This window comes from Mesoplodon mirus, assembly GCF_964341445.2.
Source record: "Mesoplodon mirus genome assembly, chromosome: 16".
Lineage (NCBI taxonomy): Eukaryota > Metazoa > Chordata > Mammalia > Artiodactyla > Ziphiidae > Mesoplodon > Mesoplodon mirus.
The window spans coordinates 27970445-27986899 of record NC_138992.1 but is presented as its reverse complement, the minus strand read 5'-3'; the positions used below and the strand labels follow the sequence as shown (position 1 = coordinate 27986899).

Genomic DNA, 16455 nt, shown 5'->3' with positions numbered 1-16455 from the left:
TCTCCCCCTCCCCACTCTAAGAATGGTTCCGTTTTTTAGGGGTTGGACCTGGGAAGTTTTAAACCAGATTCTCGAGCCTTGATTCCAGAGATTCTGATTCAGAAGGTCTGGGGTAAAGCCAGAAAATTTATTCTTCTTAAGTTTAAGTTGTTGGTGGTTTTTTAAGTTCTCCAGATGATTCTGATGTACAGCTAGGTTTAAAAACCTCTGGACTAGAGAACAGTAATTTTTTCTATGGATTGTTTGAAGGTAAACATTAGCTATTTTGGTCATTATCATGGATTCCAAGTCCTTGGGGTCTGAATTAAGACATTTGTTGTACTTATAAAAGCCCAACTTAGATGCTTAACATAATTTTCAGCCATATTCCTAACCCATTAAAGCAGCTCTAAAAACATGAAGAAGCGTAGCCCCCTGGACTGAGCCTATTGGCCACATACTCTTCACTATCACCCCGTAAACCTTACAACCTGAGATCTCACTGTTACTCTAAAAAGAATTATTTCTTTGTTCACATGAAACTATACTTTATGCTCTGCCTCTACCTTTTTAATTCATTATATACTAAAAATATTAAATCACTGGTTTTTCACTTCATTACCCTAGCAGGCTGTAATTATGTGCCTAAAAAAAACGGGTGACCTGATGCAATGGTTCTCAATCCTGATGTGCTTTGGAATTATCACCCTAAATGGAACAGCATAGTAGCCCTATTTATTACACAGCATAGCATAGCATACACAGAAAATCTGATTCAGAAAATTCACAGTTGCTTCAGGGAATCTCTTTGTAAAATAAAAATCAAAATTCTACAGATTTTGCATAAAAAAATTAAACACTGTCTTATGGTTTCCATCTTTATCCTCTGGCTCAAGTGATACACTAATGACAAATTAGTCTAAATCTGCTGTTTCTAAAAATATCAATTGCTCACAATGAAAAAGAATTTATAATGAGGGTGAAGACAACGAATGTCAGAGAGCTATTAGCTCAGGCTCTTTCATTAAATAAGCCCTAAGCTGCTTAATGTCTCTGAGCCTTCAGTTTCTCAGCTATAAACAGGGAGTTACAAAACAAAGGAGTTGTACTGAATCAGTGTTTTGTAAAATTGGGTTTCCAGAGTCAGAGTCCTATGGTTCCACAGTCAGGAGGAAAGCTGAATAGAGGTACAGGCTAAACAAGGTGAAGGGGCTCTTATTTTATCTGCATATATGTATACATAAATATGTATACTCATATACATAATATTGCATTTCACAACGAATGACATTTTAGGAATTTCCATGTATTCTTTAAGAGAATCAGATTTTTAAAATTATATGTCTGCTAGCTAAAGTACTACTAAAACAGGTCAAGGCTTCAACTCCCATAGAAAAAGCCTCACGCTCACACTGTAATTCTAACTGAGTAACCACTTCAATGACAATCCACTAAAATTAGGCAAACAAGTATGGATGCCTTAGCAAAAACAAATGGCACTAAAGAAAAACTCTGGTCTACATACAATTCCTAAGAGGCAAACATTAAAGTAGTAAGTTTTTAAACATTAAGGAGCATTTACCATTAGACTTCATCTGTGGCCAAAGGGCACTGTTATTTTTAAATTCTAATATGTAAAATTAGTTTCTAATAGGTTATGTAAGTTTCACAATTTTTTCCTAATAATTTCCTCACACAAGAGAAAATTCCAACTGAATTCACCATAATTTTTCCATGTTTCAACATTTTAGGATGTCACAAGAGTTTACTGTATGAGAATTCAAATATATAATTAAATAAAACAAACTCAATTAACTGAAATGATTACCAAATGTGGTCTTTTCAACAGCATTTCCAATTTACTAAGGACTAACTCCTTATTTGAACCCCTGTTAAAAAACATTCTAAAACTGGTCACTGCTCTTTTCTCCCTATGTAATGGTATAATAGTATTATTTTAAAAGGTAACTCTTTAAAAAGATAACTGACAATCATAATACTGCCTTGAAGTTATCATTTTCAAAATTCATGCTTTCCCCCACACATGGAAACTAAAGAAGATAAAGAAGGACTGTAGCAGCCCGGAATTCAAACAAAAGCTAGGATTTTTAATAAATTACTAGGACAATGTTTCCTTTTTCTTCTAAAGTAAAGAGAAATAAAATAAAAATCCAATTAACTGGAATCCTATTAAGTATAACTTTACAATAAATGAAAATTTACAGGAATTTAGAAGTAGAAAATACAAATCAAGTCAGAGTGCTCTTACTTAATGCTGATACATTGATGGATGCGACAAAAAGTCTCAAATATGAAGAGACGGGCGTTTTCAATGAAATCCTCAAGACAAGCCACCAAGAAGAAATCATTCACTAGTACCTATGCATATAAAATATAAAAGAAAAAATTAACGGTGCCGACAAGCAATTTTGAAAAATTTGTCACAGATACTTTGTGCTTTACTCATTATTCCATTCACTATAATTCTCTCATCTATCACAAGTTGTACACCACAGCACTTTCTAGAACACTATATTCAAGTCTCTAACAATTTAACCAAGAAGTAAACGAATGTTACAGGAAAAAGAGCTAAGACCTGCACTGTTTCCTTGTTCCATTAATGACTTGAGCAATCTTGTGACAAAGCAGCTTTGTCCTGTCTCTATCCTACATAAATGCTCTGTAGATAACATATTTCCAGCTATTTAAGATAGTTACGAATGGACTAAAGATATGCGTATCTTTGTGATAGTAAGTAGACTTGAAAATCCACAGAAGAAAAAAATTCAAAGGGTGGCACCTATTCCACAGATGGTATCATGCTTAGAAGAGAATGTTCTAACTTCAAGAATAGCAACCAAGTGCCCCACTGCCTTGGCAAGGCCTAGATACTTAGTATTACAATATACACCAATATTTAATAATGTCACATTTGACTGCAAGTACACAATTAAACTGGATTCTAATTTTGTCCAATGTTTGAAAATCACCTCTAAAGGTATACTTACATAATTTCCTTTTCCTTAGACAAATAAGATCTTAAGTCCTTCAACAAACTCTTCCAATTTTTGTGTTAATATCTGGGTTCAAAAATGAAACTGACAGCTATTAACCTGTAGATTTGGTAAATGCCTTTAACAGGTAAATTCTTAGTTTCTCAAAACTTGCAAACTAAGTTATTTAAAAAAACCCATAAATCTAACTCTTTCAGTTGCTCTCACAGAACTTTAGTTTCTACCAACTAACAGAAGACATTGTAGCTAAAAAATTCACCTTTAGCTTGACTGATTTATAGCAAATGATAAATACAATCATGAAAAAAATTCTGAAGATAGGCCTGCTTATGTAACACACAGTTGTGATGGAAAATTCCATATAATCTTGCCCATACATATAAAATATTTCACATATTTACTCATTCAGGGTAAGACGTGTGAATTTATAATGCCCCAATGTTTTAACAAACTGTCCTAACAAAAGGGATAGACTCAGGCAATAAGACTGAAAATGTCTTCAACCCAGCACATTTCTAAATAATCTGCATATTAAGATTAATAAACATTTCTGATATAATCACTTTAATAAAACCCTGCAAGGTTAACTTTATAATATTCAAAATTTTAAGAATATTATTAATTTGTAAGTAAAAATTTGTACTTACTGATTCACATTCCCTTAGTTTTTTCTGAGCCCCATCAAAGTCAAAGTTAACATATAAGCATTCAACAAACTCTGTAATTGGGTCTTTATATGTGTAAGACTCCTGTAAAATTAAGTCAAAGGTTAAGTTGGATCTGATTCAACATTGTTTAGTAGACTGTCCCCAGAATAGCCCAATCTTCCTATTTTCTCCTCCCTTACCATTAATTTCTAACAAATTACCTAGTATTATCTTCTCAAAACAATTGCTCATATCCTGATTGCAGGCCACACCTTAACCTTATAATGCCTTCCAGACCAAGTTCTCTAAATTCTCATCCTAGAACCATTCCAAAAGCTTTCAAATTCCTCTACTGCCAAAAGTCTCCCTTAGTTAGTAAACAGTGATGAACTTCTCCAAGTAAAAGGGTATTCATATCTTTCAGGATAAAACTGTCTTTTTGTACTTAAATTATTCTTAGATCAAATAAATGTTTAAGTTCTTTTTTAACCCATAGTTATTGCTAAGAAATTCACTAAAAATCAATCAGGAGGGCTATAGCTTTTGTACAACTTGGGGACTATAAAAATTATATTCTATGTAAAGATCACTACTCTGGAACTATGTAGGTAGTGACCTTCCAACAAAAAGTTCCAAGCTCCGGATCTTCACCCTTTGCAATAAGAGCAACACTAATAATACACAATGCGTATTAAGTATCTAACTAGCAAAGAGCAGTATTCATTCATACCACATCTACCATAAGTATATCATGAACTTAAAGTAGTATATGCCCATTTGGGGTTCTTGGGCTCTTTTCTCTTCATGTATACTTCCCTCCTATTTTTAAACATTTTTACCTTAAGAACTAAGAGTCCTACTTTTTCAGAAAAAAAGGTTAGACTTAAAGTTTAGGCACATTTTAAAAATCAATAAAGATTTTAGTTTTTACCTGTTGAATAACTTTGACCAGATCTTTTAGCACTTGCCGGCGTTTTCGGACATCTTTGTTTGTTATGACTGCTGTGGTCAAATAGCGGAGAATATGTGGACACATTGTCTGAATTGCATTAAGGTACCTAAGGTAAAAATATAAAAGTTACTTAATATTAATAACATACCCAGTTTTTTTAGATCTATAATCACCTGTGATTAAAAAAAAAAACACTTGGGGCTTCCCTGCTGGTGCAGTGGTTAAGAATCTGCCTGCCAATGCAGGGGGCACAGGTTCGAGCCCTGGTCAGGGAAGATCCCACATGCCGTGGAGCAACTAAGCCCGTGTACCACAACTACTGAGCCTGCGCTCTAGAGCCTGTGAGCCACAACTAGTGAGCCCATGTGCCACAACTACTGAAGCCTGTGCGCCCAGAGCCCGTGCTCCACAACTAGAGAAGCCACCACAATGAGAAGCCCGCGCACTGCAACGCAGAGTAGCCCCCACTCGCCACAACTAGAGAAAGCCCGTGCGCAAGAAAGAAGACTCAACGCAGCCAAATATTAAAAAAATAAAGTTATAAAAAAATAAAAATAAAACACTTGAGCAGCCCATTAGGTTGCACTGTTTCAGAAAACTAGGATTGCAAAAACTTAAGAATGAATACTATAAAGCAGTGGTTCACAACCTTTTTGGCACCAGGGACCAGTTTTGTGGAAGACAATTTTTCCATGGGAGGGGGGTGGGGGGGAGTTGGTGTGGTTCAGGTAGTAATGTGCTCAATGGTGGGGAGGGTTCAGGCGGTAATGTGAGCATGCAAGCGACCGGGAGTGATGGGGAGCGGCGGATGAAGCTTTGCTTGCTTGCCTGCTGCTCACCGCCTGCTGTGCAGCCCGGTTCCTAACAGGCTGAGGACGGGTACCAGTCTGCAGCCTGGGAGTTGGGGATCCCTGCTGTAAGGGCCATCTCCTCCAAGAAAAAGTCTAAATGATGAGAATGCCAGCTGGTATTTCCCAATTTGGAGTGAGATGACTGACTCACTTAAGAGATAAATAATCCTATTACCATTGTTGAATAAGAGGATTTTGCAAGGCCCTTATACATGCTGTCAGTCTGTTTCAAAAGATATCATTTCCCTAGAACAACAAATGTGTGAAAACCTATGTGCAAAAAAAACACTACTCAGGGCTTCCCTGGTGGCGCAGTGGTTGAGAGTCCGCCTGCCGATGCAGGGGACACGGGTTCGTGCCCCAGTCCGGAAGATCCCACATGCCGTGCCGTGGAGCGGCTAGGCCCATGAGCCATGGCCGCTGAGCCTGCGCGTCCGGAGCCTGTGCTCCGCAACAGGAGAGGCTGCAACAGTGAGAGGCCCATGCACCGCAAAAACAAAACAAAACAAAAAACAATACTACTCAATTAGAGAATCAGGCACTCAACAAAAATTAAAGAATTAAAAAAATAAATTCAGGGGATAGAAGACTGGAAACTATTTTGATGATCCCCAGCTGGCTACCCTCTGTCATTCAGTGTTTATCCTGTATTTCTCCTGCTCAATTTCCTTATATAGCTACCCAATTTTTATCCAGTAAGAACCTCTGAGCACCAGGTACTATGCCAAGCTTGGAAACGTTTGTCAATAAAGTCCATTTCTCTTAGTTAAATCTTCAAGTCCCGAAGTACCCATCCAGATTCATCTCCCACCACACCACCATTGACTGCCTCTTGCTCCCCTCACTTCTTAAAACTCACTCTATATGGACTGCTCTCCCAAACACATCCTTCTGAAGGCCTAAATTCTAGCCATCCTTCAAGGTCCAGCTCAGATACCTTATCTTCCAAGTTCTCCCAGACTGTAATGTTAATAAATCTTTATACTTTGTCATATTGCAGATTCCCCATAAAATGCTGTCTGAACTCTTTAGAGGACCCTAGAATCTGATAGAAACCTAACACTTAAATAAAATCTAGTCCCACTTAGCCCTCCCTAAATTTCCTCTAAAAAAGGCAAGGTATAAAAATAATCAACACTCACTTAAGAATAAAACAATTTCTAAGAAAAGATAACTACACAAATCAGCTAAAAGTTTCATTATGTGAAAAATTAAGCCTGAGTTTTAGGCAGAAAATTTTAAATGTAATGTTCACTCAGTACAAGTGATTGCCTCAATACTCTTATCAGAGACATCATGTACAGCAGAGCATGACTGGTGTTCTTAATCAGTTTTGAAGTAGGTAATTTTAGTAGGCATTTATGAAACTCATTCATAGATTTATCCATACAAAATAAAAAACTGTAAGTTTATTTTATATGATGTTAAACATTTATTTTTACTTATCCTTTCTCTGTATCATTGCACCATGTGTAACTTCACTGTTTTTATTGGAGAATGACTTCCTTAAAAAAATCATCTCTCTTATGTGAGTATATGGTAGGGGTTAGCAAAATTTTTGTAAAGGGCCAGATAATGAATATTTTAGGTTTGCAGGTCGAGAGGCAAGATTGAGAATATTAATCAGGTACCTAAATAATCTAAATAACAAGAAAACAAATTTCCAAAACATTTTACTGACAAAACACAAAATATAATAGTTGGCTATATTTTTTTATAATTCAGGTCTACTAATGAGAAGAATAAAATTCCTTTAATAGGGTAACTTTGCTTAACTGTGTTCAAAGTTAGAGATCCCTATCACTAAAATTTATTGCAAATGCTTATCTGTTAATGCTGATCTGTAATGAGATTTTACATATTTTACCTCTGATATCAATTGATAAGATTTTAATTGAGCATATTTATCACTTGGAAGGCTTTTATGGAAGGCTTTTACAGAATTCTGTTAAGTTCTTCTTTTAATACTGCCTTTTAGCATATCATTACACTGCAGATAAACTGCTTCTGTTTCAACTGCACAGTTAAATGAATTTTCAAATACAGAAATTTCCTTTGTATTGGGTTGGCAAAAAGGTTCAGTTTTTCTGTAAGATCTTGCAGAAGAACTCGAATGAACTTCTTGCCAACCCAATACTTACAATGAGGTCTAAAACTTTCTGGAATTGTAAATTGAGCCCCAAAAACGTGTCCACTACAAACTTGTGTGGGAATGAGAGTCTCATTTCTTCTCTTAACTTCTGAAAGAATGGAAAATGTATAAAGCAGCTGGACATAGGATTCATGCTATGTTAGGCATTATCAAAGTGACTACCAGAGTATAAGTTTTGCATATAAGTACTGTTCTGATTTGTAATTTTAGGTTGAATTTAGAAACATTATCAAGTCTATAGCTTAACTTCCAGAGCCATTCATGGCTTGATAATAGTGGTTGAGGGCAATTTTTTGTTCAGGAAAATTTCAATCTTGCCCCAACCTCAAAAAAGTCACAACAAAACTTTGCCACTGCAAAGCCATCCTATCACTGTGGTGGCAGGAATAATCAAGCTATTCTATTGATCTGACAAAAATTCATGGACTGAGAACAGTTAAGTCCACGATAGCAAATGAAGTTCACTGTTGACACTAATGGTTCAGTAATACACCATGGATTCAAGAATTTTCCCCACAAAGTACCTGGAAATGAACAATGCAATGGATAACTATAGGCTTTGAACACCTCACATTTTCACAAGCTTTGTAAATCTGTTCAACTAATAAGCATTTTTCTCCTCCACACATATTTGCCACCCAAAGTTTTAACACATCTTAGCAGATTCCACTTCAGGCTGTACTAAATTAGTGTTTCCTCAACTTTGAAAACATTTTCACGTGTAGTTGTTCCACAGACTATTCACAGAGGCATGTTCTTCAGTCACTTCAAATCCATCACTGACTCCTCAAGCCAACAACTAGCCATATTGGTAAACATCTCTCAACTCATCAAGAGCCCAGGAAAACCACTAAAAACCATATACTTTATTTTTTAATTGACTACTGATGTTGCTCCCAATATCTTCAATTCTGAGAAGCTGTTCTCAGCAAAAGGCTACAAGTTTTAAACAAGTTCATTTTTTCTGGACATATATCTTTGGCCACTGCAACTGAACAAAATCACCACTGGTAAATGGCTTTCCTTACCTGCTTAACAAAAGAGCCGCTCAGAAACTTACTTTGGTTGAAGCCTCATTTTCATTAATTTTTGTGAGGAAATTCTGCTGTGATGAGATATTCTGTTTTAAATTTCCTAATTTTTCTGACAGTTGCTTTGTAATCAGTTGGGAATATTGTAATGAGTGCTTACAGTCTGGTTATGTAGATGTATACTGTATTCTCTTAGCATATTTACATTGTCAGTTCAATGCTCTGCTTTCTAATTTGAAACAAAATAATTCCCACTGCACTGTGCCTTAAAATTTAAGCACATTTGGTACTTCCCTGGTAGCACAGTGGTTAAGAATCCACCTGCCAATGCAGGGGACACAAGTTCGAGCCCTGGTCAGGGAAGATCCCACACGCTGCGGAGCAACTAAGCCCATGCACCACAACTACTGAGCCTACGCTCTAGAGCCCATGAGCTACAACTACTGAAGCCCCTGTACCTAGAGCCCGTACCATTCAACAAGAGAAGTCACCGCAATGAGAAGCCCATGCACTGCAACGGTAGCCCCCGCTTGCCGCAACTAGAGAAAGCCTGCGCACAGCAACAAAGACCCAACGCAGCCAAAAATAAATAAATACATTTATAAAAAAAAATTTAAGCACATTTGAGTCCACTTTTCTAAAAGAAGTAAAATGCTGCAGTACAGTGATACACATGGCACTTGAACTTTGTCCAGGTACAAGGGCAGCATCACTGGGATTCAAAGAGCGCTGAGTAACAGAGTGAGGCAGGGAGAGTGCAATAATATATGATCTCTGTCACAACAATTCAACTCTGCCATTACAATCCAAAAGCAGCCAAAGGTGTGTGTGCGCGTGTGTGTAGATATATACATATATAAATGTGTGTTCCAATAAAAATTTATGGACACTAAAACTGTAATGTCATATAATTTTCACACTGCAAAATATTATTCTTTTCATTTTTTCCCCAACCATTTAAAATGTAAAAGCCATTCTTAGATTGCAGGCCATAAGAAAAAAGGCAGTGGGCCACAAGACGTTTTAGCCCATGGTCCATAGTTTGCAGACTCCTGGTATAGAGCATTACCATGGCTGACTTCGAAACATGCTAGGGCAGAAGTGATCCTTCCTATGTATGTATGTATGTATGTATGTATGTATGTACGTATGTATGTATGTATGTATGTTATGTATATAGATCAATATATAAAGGAAGGGAGTGAGGATTAAGGGTGATTCTGGGGACGTTACCTTAGTTCACACTCTTGTAGGATCAGTAATTATATATTTAGTTCGAACAAAAGCAAAACCATAGATATGGTTATTTAACAGCCTGTACATAACCATTGTGCTCTTTTGTTCTACTTCTCTTTCTTACCATCCATCTCCTTTCCTCTCTATCAATCAAAATTTAAAAGTCAAATCAATTTTCATCTTCACTGGACTCTAATTTCTCCAGGTCTCACTGATAAGTGTTATATATTTACAGTGTGTTTAGCATGTCTAATACATCTGTATTTAGCTACGTAGGTTCTTAAACTACTTGTTATTTGTTTGGATTATAAATTAGGTAAGAAAGGAGGCTATACCTCCCCTATTTTTGAAATCTAACTTAAAATTAATTTTTCCTTTAAATAAGAGCTTCAGTATTTATTGTGTTTGGAAGTGTAATTTCATGATGGTTAAGTAAAAATGTTTATTTTTCCTCTAGCACAGCCCTGCTCTAATTGTACAATTTTATGGAAGTTTTTTCTACAGTATTTTCTAATTGTAAGTCAGAACATTTAGAAATCAAAGGATAAGACAAAATATGCCACCAAATAAAAAATATTTAAGTATTATATGGGGGATACTATAAGGACATAAAGAATAAAAATTCTGCTCTCAAATATGCTTATAATCTAGTTGGGGAGATAAGGCAATTATAAGATTTTTTAAAAAGACAGTAAGTAATTAAATTCCAAATTATCAATATAAGGTAGGCACAATATACAGGACCTCATGTAGAAGTAAACCTGAGCTGGAGCTTGAAAAACAGGCAGGCTTTGAATTGGTACAAAAAAGGGAAAGGTACTTCCAGAAAGGCTAAAAAAAAATCAAAAAGGCAAGACTTAGTAGAACTGCAGAGGATGGATTTTTAGAGATCATCCTGAGCTAAAGCAGGTAAAACACCTGCATGAAAAAGTTTTCTTATCAGGAACAATTAGAAAGTTTAGGAAAAATAAAGGCAGAGGGTAAATCAGGACAAATTCTAGACACGATCTACTTGACTGTTAACAGTAAAACTTGAAATTTCTTAGGATATTTATGATATCTTTATTTAGAAAACAAATTAAACATTCTTTTGCTAACTGAACTTTGAATCTTTCTTTATACAACTGGAGAGTAACTAGGGCATTGTATTACAAATGCATTCTTCTCCCTAATAGCATCTACATTTGGTGGCAAAGCCTCATCTCTAATAGCCTACCGAACACTGTTCTAGCTTACACCTGATACTTTATCTTACGTATTGTATTACATTTAAAAGTTCAACATTTTTCAAATGTGTAAATCATCTCCATGTTAGATTCAGAATAAATTATGGCAGAAATGATAATATATATGATGTAAGAGACTTAACCTGCACTGGCATCTAAACTTTCACTTCAAGGACAAAAGTATAAATTATCTCCACAGTACTTTCGTATTTTAAAAAAAGCCTGAAATCACAATCTATATAAACTATCAATTTAACATACACTCAATTAACCACATTAAATTGTATTCCTGTGCTACTGGAAATTAAAAACAGAAAAATATGATACTTTCTCCATTAATACCTACTACCTATCAGAGACAATTGAAAAATGCATACTGACTGTAGACATACAAATGCAAATTACACACTACTTACTAGAAGCTATTCTACTTAAAGAATATGCAACCTAGGAAAATGGCTGAAACAACGATCTGTCAAGCCAACTGGGTGTATTCTCACGTGAAAAAAGTTAGAATCAAGCAAAAATCAGAATAAGTCATTAAGACATTACTAATGAGGAAGAAAATATGATAGCAACCTGACCCTATGGCAAGTGAAAATGGTAAGCACTGTATTTTGGTGAAATTTTAAAACTGTGATACTACTGAGTTTTCTTTTTCACATTTTGTGAACAGGCTACTTCTGTTAAAAAAAAAAAAAATACTCCAAATGGCATCAGGGTTCTTATTGGGAGGATGAAAATGTTCAAAAGTTGATTTATGGTGATGGCTGCACCACTTGGTAAAGTAACTAAAAATCACTGAATTGTAGACAAAAAATGAAATCATCTGGTACCTTAGCACAAATCACGGTAGTGGCATCATACTATACTAGTCACTGTTATTAATAACCACACTCTTACAGTTAAAAAAATGCCAATTTCAACTATATCTTTGATTAGGCAGTACAAATTCTTAATTTTCAAAAATTTCAACCCGTGTATACTTATCTTTTTAATATTCTGTATGACTAAAATGGGAAGTGTGTGAAAGATCTTCTGCTGTACACTACAGTGTCATGGTTGTCTTAAGGAAAAGTACACATTCAATGATTGAGTTGCAAGGTGCTTTTCTCATAGAACACTATTTTTACCTGAAAGAATGACAGTCAAACCAAAGCCATTCAGACTTGAGTATTTGGCAGACATTTTCCAGATAATAAAGTTGAGCCTATCCTTCAATAAAAACAAATGATAAAAATCAGAGCTTTCAAAAAAAGGTAAAATTTTGGAAAGTTTGTATCTGTCATCAAGAGTTTGACTATTTTCCAATACTTGAAAAGTCTTTTCTAATGGGTCTAGTAGTGAAATTAATGAATGTGATTTTTTTTGGTGTTGTATAATGGTGCTGTATATGTTGGAATACCTGCATAACTCCCTGAACCAGTATTTCCCAAACAATCAATGCATACGGTCATAAAATCATGCATGGGTAAAAGATCCATTTAAATTGCAAAATCAACCAATATAGTTTAGAATTCTAGTATAGTTTAGAATCCAAAAAAACTGAATGATATGGTTTCAAATCCCAAATTTCAGTACCTTTTAAGAAATTACTACTTGTTGAGTTCTGGTGTATGATCAAAAAAGGATAGTCACAATTATCTGAAAAGGCTATTAAAACACCTCTCTTTCCCAACTACATGTATGTGTGAGGCTTGGTTTTCTTCTTATCCTTCAAACAAAATGATATATCACAACAGACTGAATGAAAATCAGATATGAAAGCAGACATGAAAATCTAGCTTACTAATTAAGCCAGAAATGTAAAGGTCTGCAAAAATGTAAAACAATGCCACTCATCACTAAATTTGGTTTTTTATTTTTCATAAAAATATATACAACTATAATCAATTTACTATTTGTCAATTAATAAATATATTTCAGAATTTCTTAGTTTTAATTTCTAATACAGTATATATCAATAAATTTAGCCAACATGTACGAAACTACACTCAAAACTTAGTAGTGTAAAAGAGTTTCAAGACCAAAAAGTTTAAGAACCATTCACCAGTAACAATAATATTGCCAAAGATAATTCTGATGTCAGTATTTTTTTCTTCTCAACATCCAATGTTTTTTTCTCCTCAGTGTGTATATCTGATTTGGGTCTTGGAGGGGGTAAGAGGATATTACTGAATGTTCTAATAGGGCTGGTCCTATTTGCCTCACAAAATTGGATGCAGAGTATCTCCCCATGTACACCTAGTTCTTTTAATGTTCCAAAATTAGTAACTTCAACATTTACTAATATATTGCCAATTTTATTTTCAGTGCCTTTGTTCCGTTTTTCTGTACTTTTACTCAAGGTTTTAAAAGTTGAACAAGTACTCAAAGCTATGAATTAATTTCTGAGTGCTGCTTTGGCAGGTATTTCATAATTATCAACAGTTAATCTCTTCTTTGATTCAGTTACTTATAAAATTTTTAATAACTCCTAGTTTTACTGTTTTGTGTCCGGAAAGTACATGTTATAAAATTTCTAGTTTTAAAAATTTATTCAGAGATTTTTAATGGCATAAGGTATTGTCTTTTTTGTATATGAACCATGGAAATGCAAATGAAGGCATTAAGCCTACTTGTAGAATACAGCTTGATAATTAACTGTCTTAATTCTAAGTTGTTATTTTAATTATATTTCTATGACCATGAACCTTTACGTTACTTTAAAATTTAAAAAACAAATCTACTTTTTTGCAGTTTTCCTTTATAAAAGTTTAATTTTTTATCTTTAACAAAATTTTCTGCAATCTCAACTGAACTACCTTTTTATTTCTAATATCTATAATAAATGATTCTACTAACGAATTAAATATATTGTTTTGATTTCATACAAGCCATAAGCTTGTCAGGGATTAATCCATACTGTTTCCCCCTTATTTGTATTATAGAATTTTTACAGTGGGTTTGAATATTTTTACTTTCTTTGTTTGTATACTTCATTACTTAAAAATATTTTTAAAAAATCAGTTGAATTTAATGTTCCTTTCTGGATACATCTGTAACTGCAAAAACTACAGCAGAGGGCTTCCCTGGTGGCGCAGTGGTTAAGAATCTGCCTGCCAATGCAGAGGACACGGATTAGAGCCCTGGTGCGGGAAGATCCCACATGCTGTGGAGCAACTAAGCCCGTGAGTCACAACTGCTGAGCCTGCGCTCTAGAGTCCTCGAGCCACAACTACTGACAATCTTACAGCTTTTATTATTCAGGAGGGAGGCAAAATACTACATGATAATGTTACTTTTAATCTCTTTTGAATGCATGCTCGATTAATCTCCATAAATATTGAGAAATACACCCTTAATTCTTGAGTTTGAAATTCTCATCAAACATCTCTTTTTATAAGATGCACAGATAGTTTAACATTAAAGATAGCTATGTAACATATTTTATATTCACCAACATCCCCAAATTTCTTGCAATGTTTTACCAATCATTTTTCTGGGTACTCCAGATTCATCCATTATTGGTATGTCTCAACTACTGCATAAGATTGCAACTGTCAGCATCACAAATAAAAAAGCCTCTTCTAAAATATAATGGTTGCCCAAAGGGTGCATGAAAAAGGTACTTCTCAAGAATCAGAGTATAACAGAAATAAGATGGCCCTCAGAGGATTAAATAAACAATGCACCAGAGCAGAGAGAGATTCATCAGTTTAGTAAGAGAAAACTACCAGATCAGGAAGTCTTGAGAAGAACTTGATAAAAAATATTAACATATTTAAATCAACATAGGGGGACAGGGAAGGAAGATAGGAGCAAAGTGAGAGATACTGATATGAAATGGAATCATAAAAAGAGAAGTAAAAAGCAAATCTTGGAAATGCCCATCCAAATGTTTAGGGTGACATAACATGTCAAAAAATGTTCATGATCTGGTCCTTATGACAAGGATATTCCTATTGTGGAAATGGATATGTTAACCCAATGCTTAATCTGATGGTGCCATGAAACATTCCAGTCACATAAATTAATTTTCTATTCTGATTCCAAATATTCATAAAGGAATCTTCTGTATTCTACAGCTTCCTATGTATTAAACCTATAGGGTCAGAACAATCTGGTCGTGTTTCATGTACTTAGTCCTCTTAGCACTTCTCATTGCAAATAATGATGGCATTCTGGTTTTATACATCAGTCTTTTTGAGGTTGGTTCAGCTTTGTTCTTCACATATCAACCCCTAGGATCCTGTAAAATAAAGTTGCACGCTTCCTATACCAAAAGCCAGAACAAAATAATACCACCCTTGTAGGATCTTACTTTAGTACACAGTGGCTTTTCTTTTTTAACCTTTCCCAAGAGCTTTTTACTTAATGCAACATATGGACTACAACTTATATATAACTTTCCAGATTACTATCAATCATAGCATCCAGCAAAGAGTAAAGCATATAACTTTAAAATGTTTAGATTTCCCACAAAATAGGGTTTCTGTAATAAAGGAGGAACAACAGCTCAGACAGAATGATGCTTTTATGTTCACATTAGTGAATAATGTGACTCTAGAAGGCATACTTGGACATCTCTAATAAAAGAAGAAATACCTATAATACCATGTAAATTACAAAATCTTCTCTCTTATAATTTACATTTAAAATTTAATGCTGGAATCACCATCTCCTACCTCACTTAACGCCATGTAGTTTTTGTTTTTTCAAGGGAAGACCGAAATAATTTCCTATTACGAAAACTTCTTTGCCTGTGTTCAGTTTTAACAAATTGGACCAGCGTGTCATGCAAATACTGACTGAATACATTAATACTGAACTTAAGTTGTGATGTTAATACAAAAAATAAGCCAAGCGTATTTCTGATAAAAGTGCTGCTATTTGACAGATTCAGGGGAACATTTAGCATTTAATGCAGAAAACACAATTTAAACTATTTTAAAAATGGCTCCCTGGGACTCCCCTGGTGATCCAGTGGCTAAGACTTCCAATGCAGGGGTGTGGGTTCAAGCCCTGGTTGGGGAGCTAAGATCCCACATGCCTCGTGGCCAAAAAACCAAAAAAACAAAAGCAGTATTGTAACAAATTCAATAAAGACTTTTAAAAATGGTCCACATCCAAAAAACCCACAAAACTCCATTTCTACATTTAAAAATTACTGGCAATTCTTGGTTGGCAAATATTTTTCATCTGTATCGCCACCAATAACTTCATTTCTCTTAAATTTAAAGTCCAGGTGATTATGTTAACAACTTAACTGAAGAGGTCAAATATTTTATAGTCTCAAAAATCTTACTAAACTGAGTATTTAAAGAACATGTTTATTCACATGACTCAGTTTAGATGATTATAGTTCATCAACTTATACAAAAATAT

The 16455-nt window shown here is 34.8% G+C and overlaps 1 protein-coding gene across 1 annotated transcript in view; it reads right to left on the bottom strand.

Moving 5' to 3' along the window:
* The window catches only part of EIF3E (eukaryotic translation initiation factor 3 subunit E), a 49758-nt gene that overhangs the window by 12993 nt on the left and 20310 nt on the right, over window positions 1-16455 (bottom strand). The window contains exons 8-10 of the mRNA XM_082601833.1: window positions 4572-4698; window positions 3641-3742; window positions 2249-2358 (exon numbers count right to left, since the gene is read on the bottom strand). Coding sequence (XP_082457959.1) covers window positions 2249-2358; window positions 3641-3742; window positions 4572-4698 — 339 coding nt within the window. The remainder of the gene's footprint in view (window positions 1-2248; window positions 2359-3640; window positions 3743-4571; window positions 4699-16455) is intronic.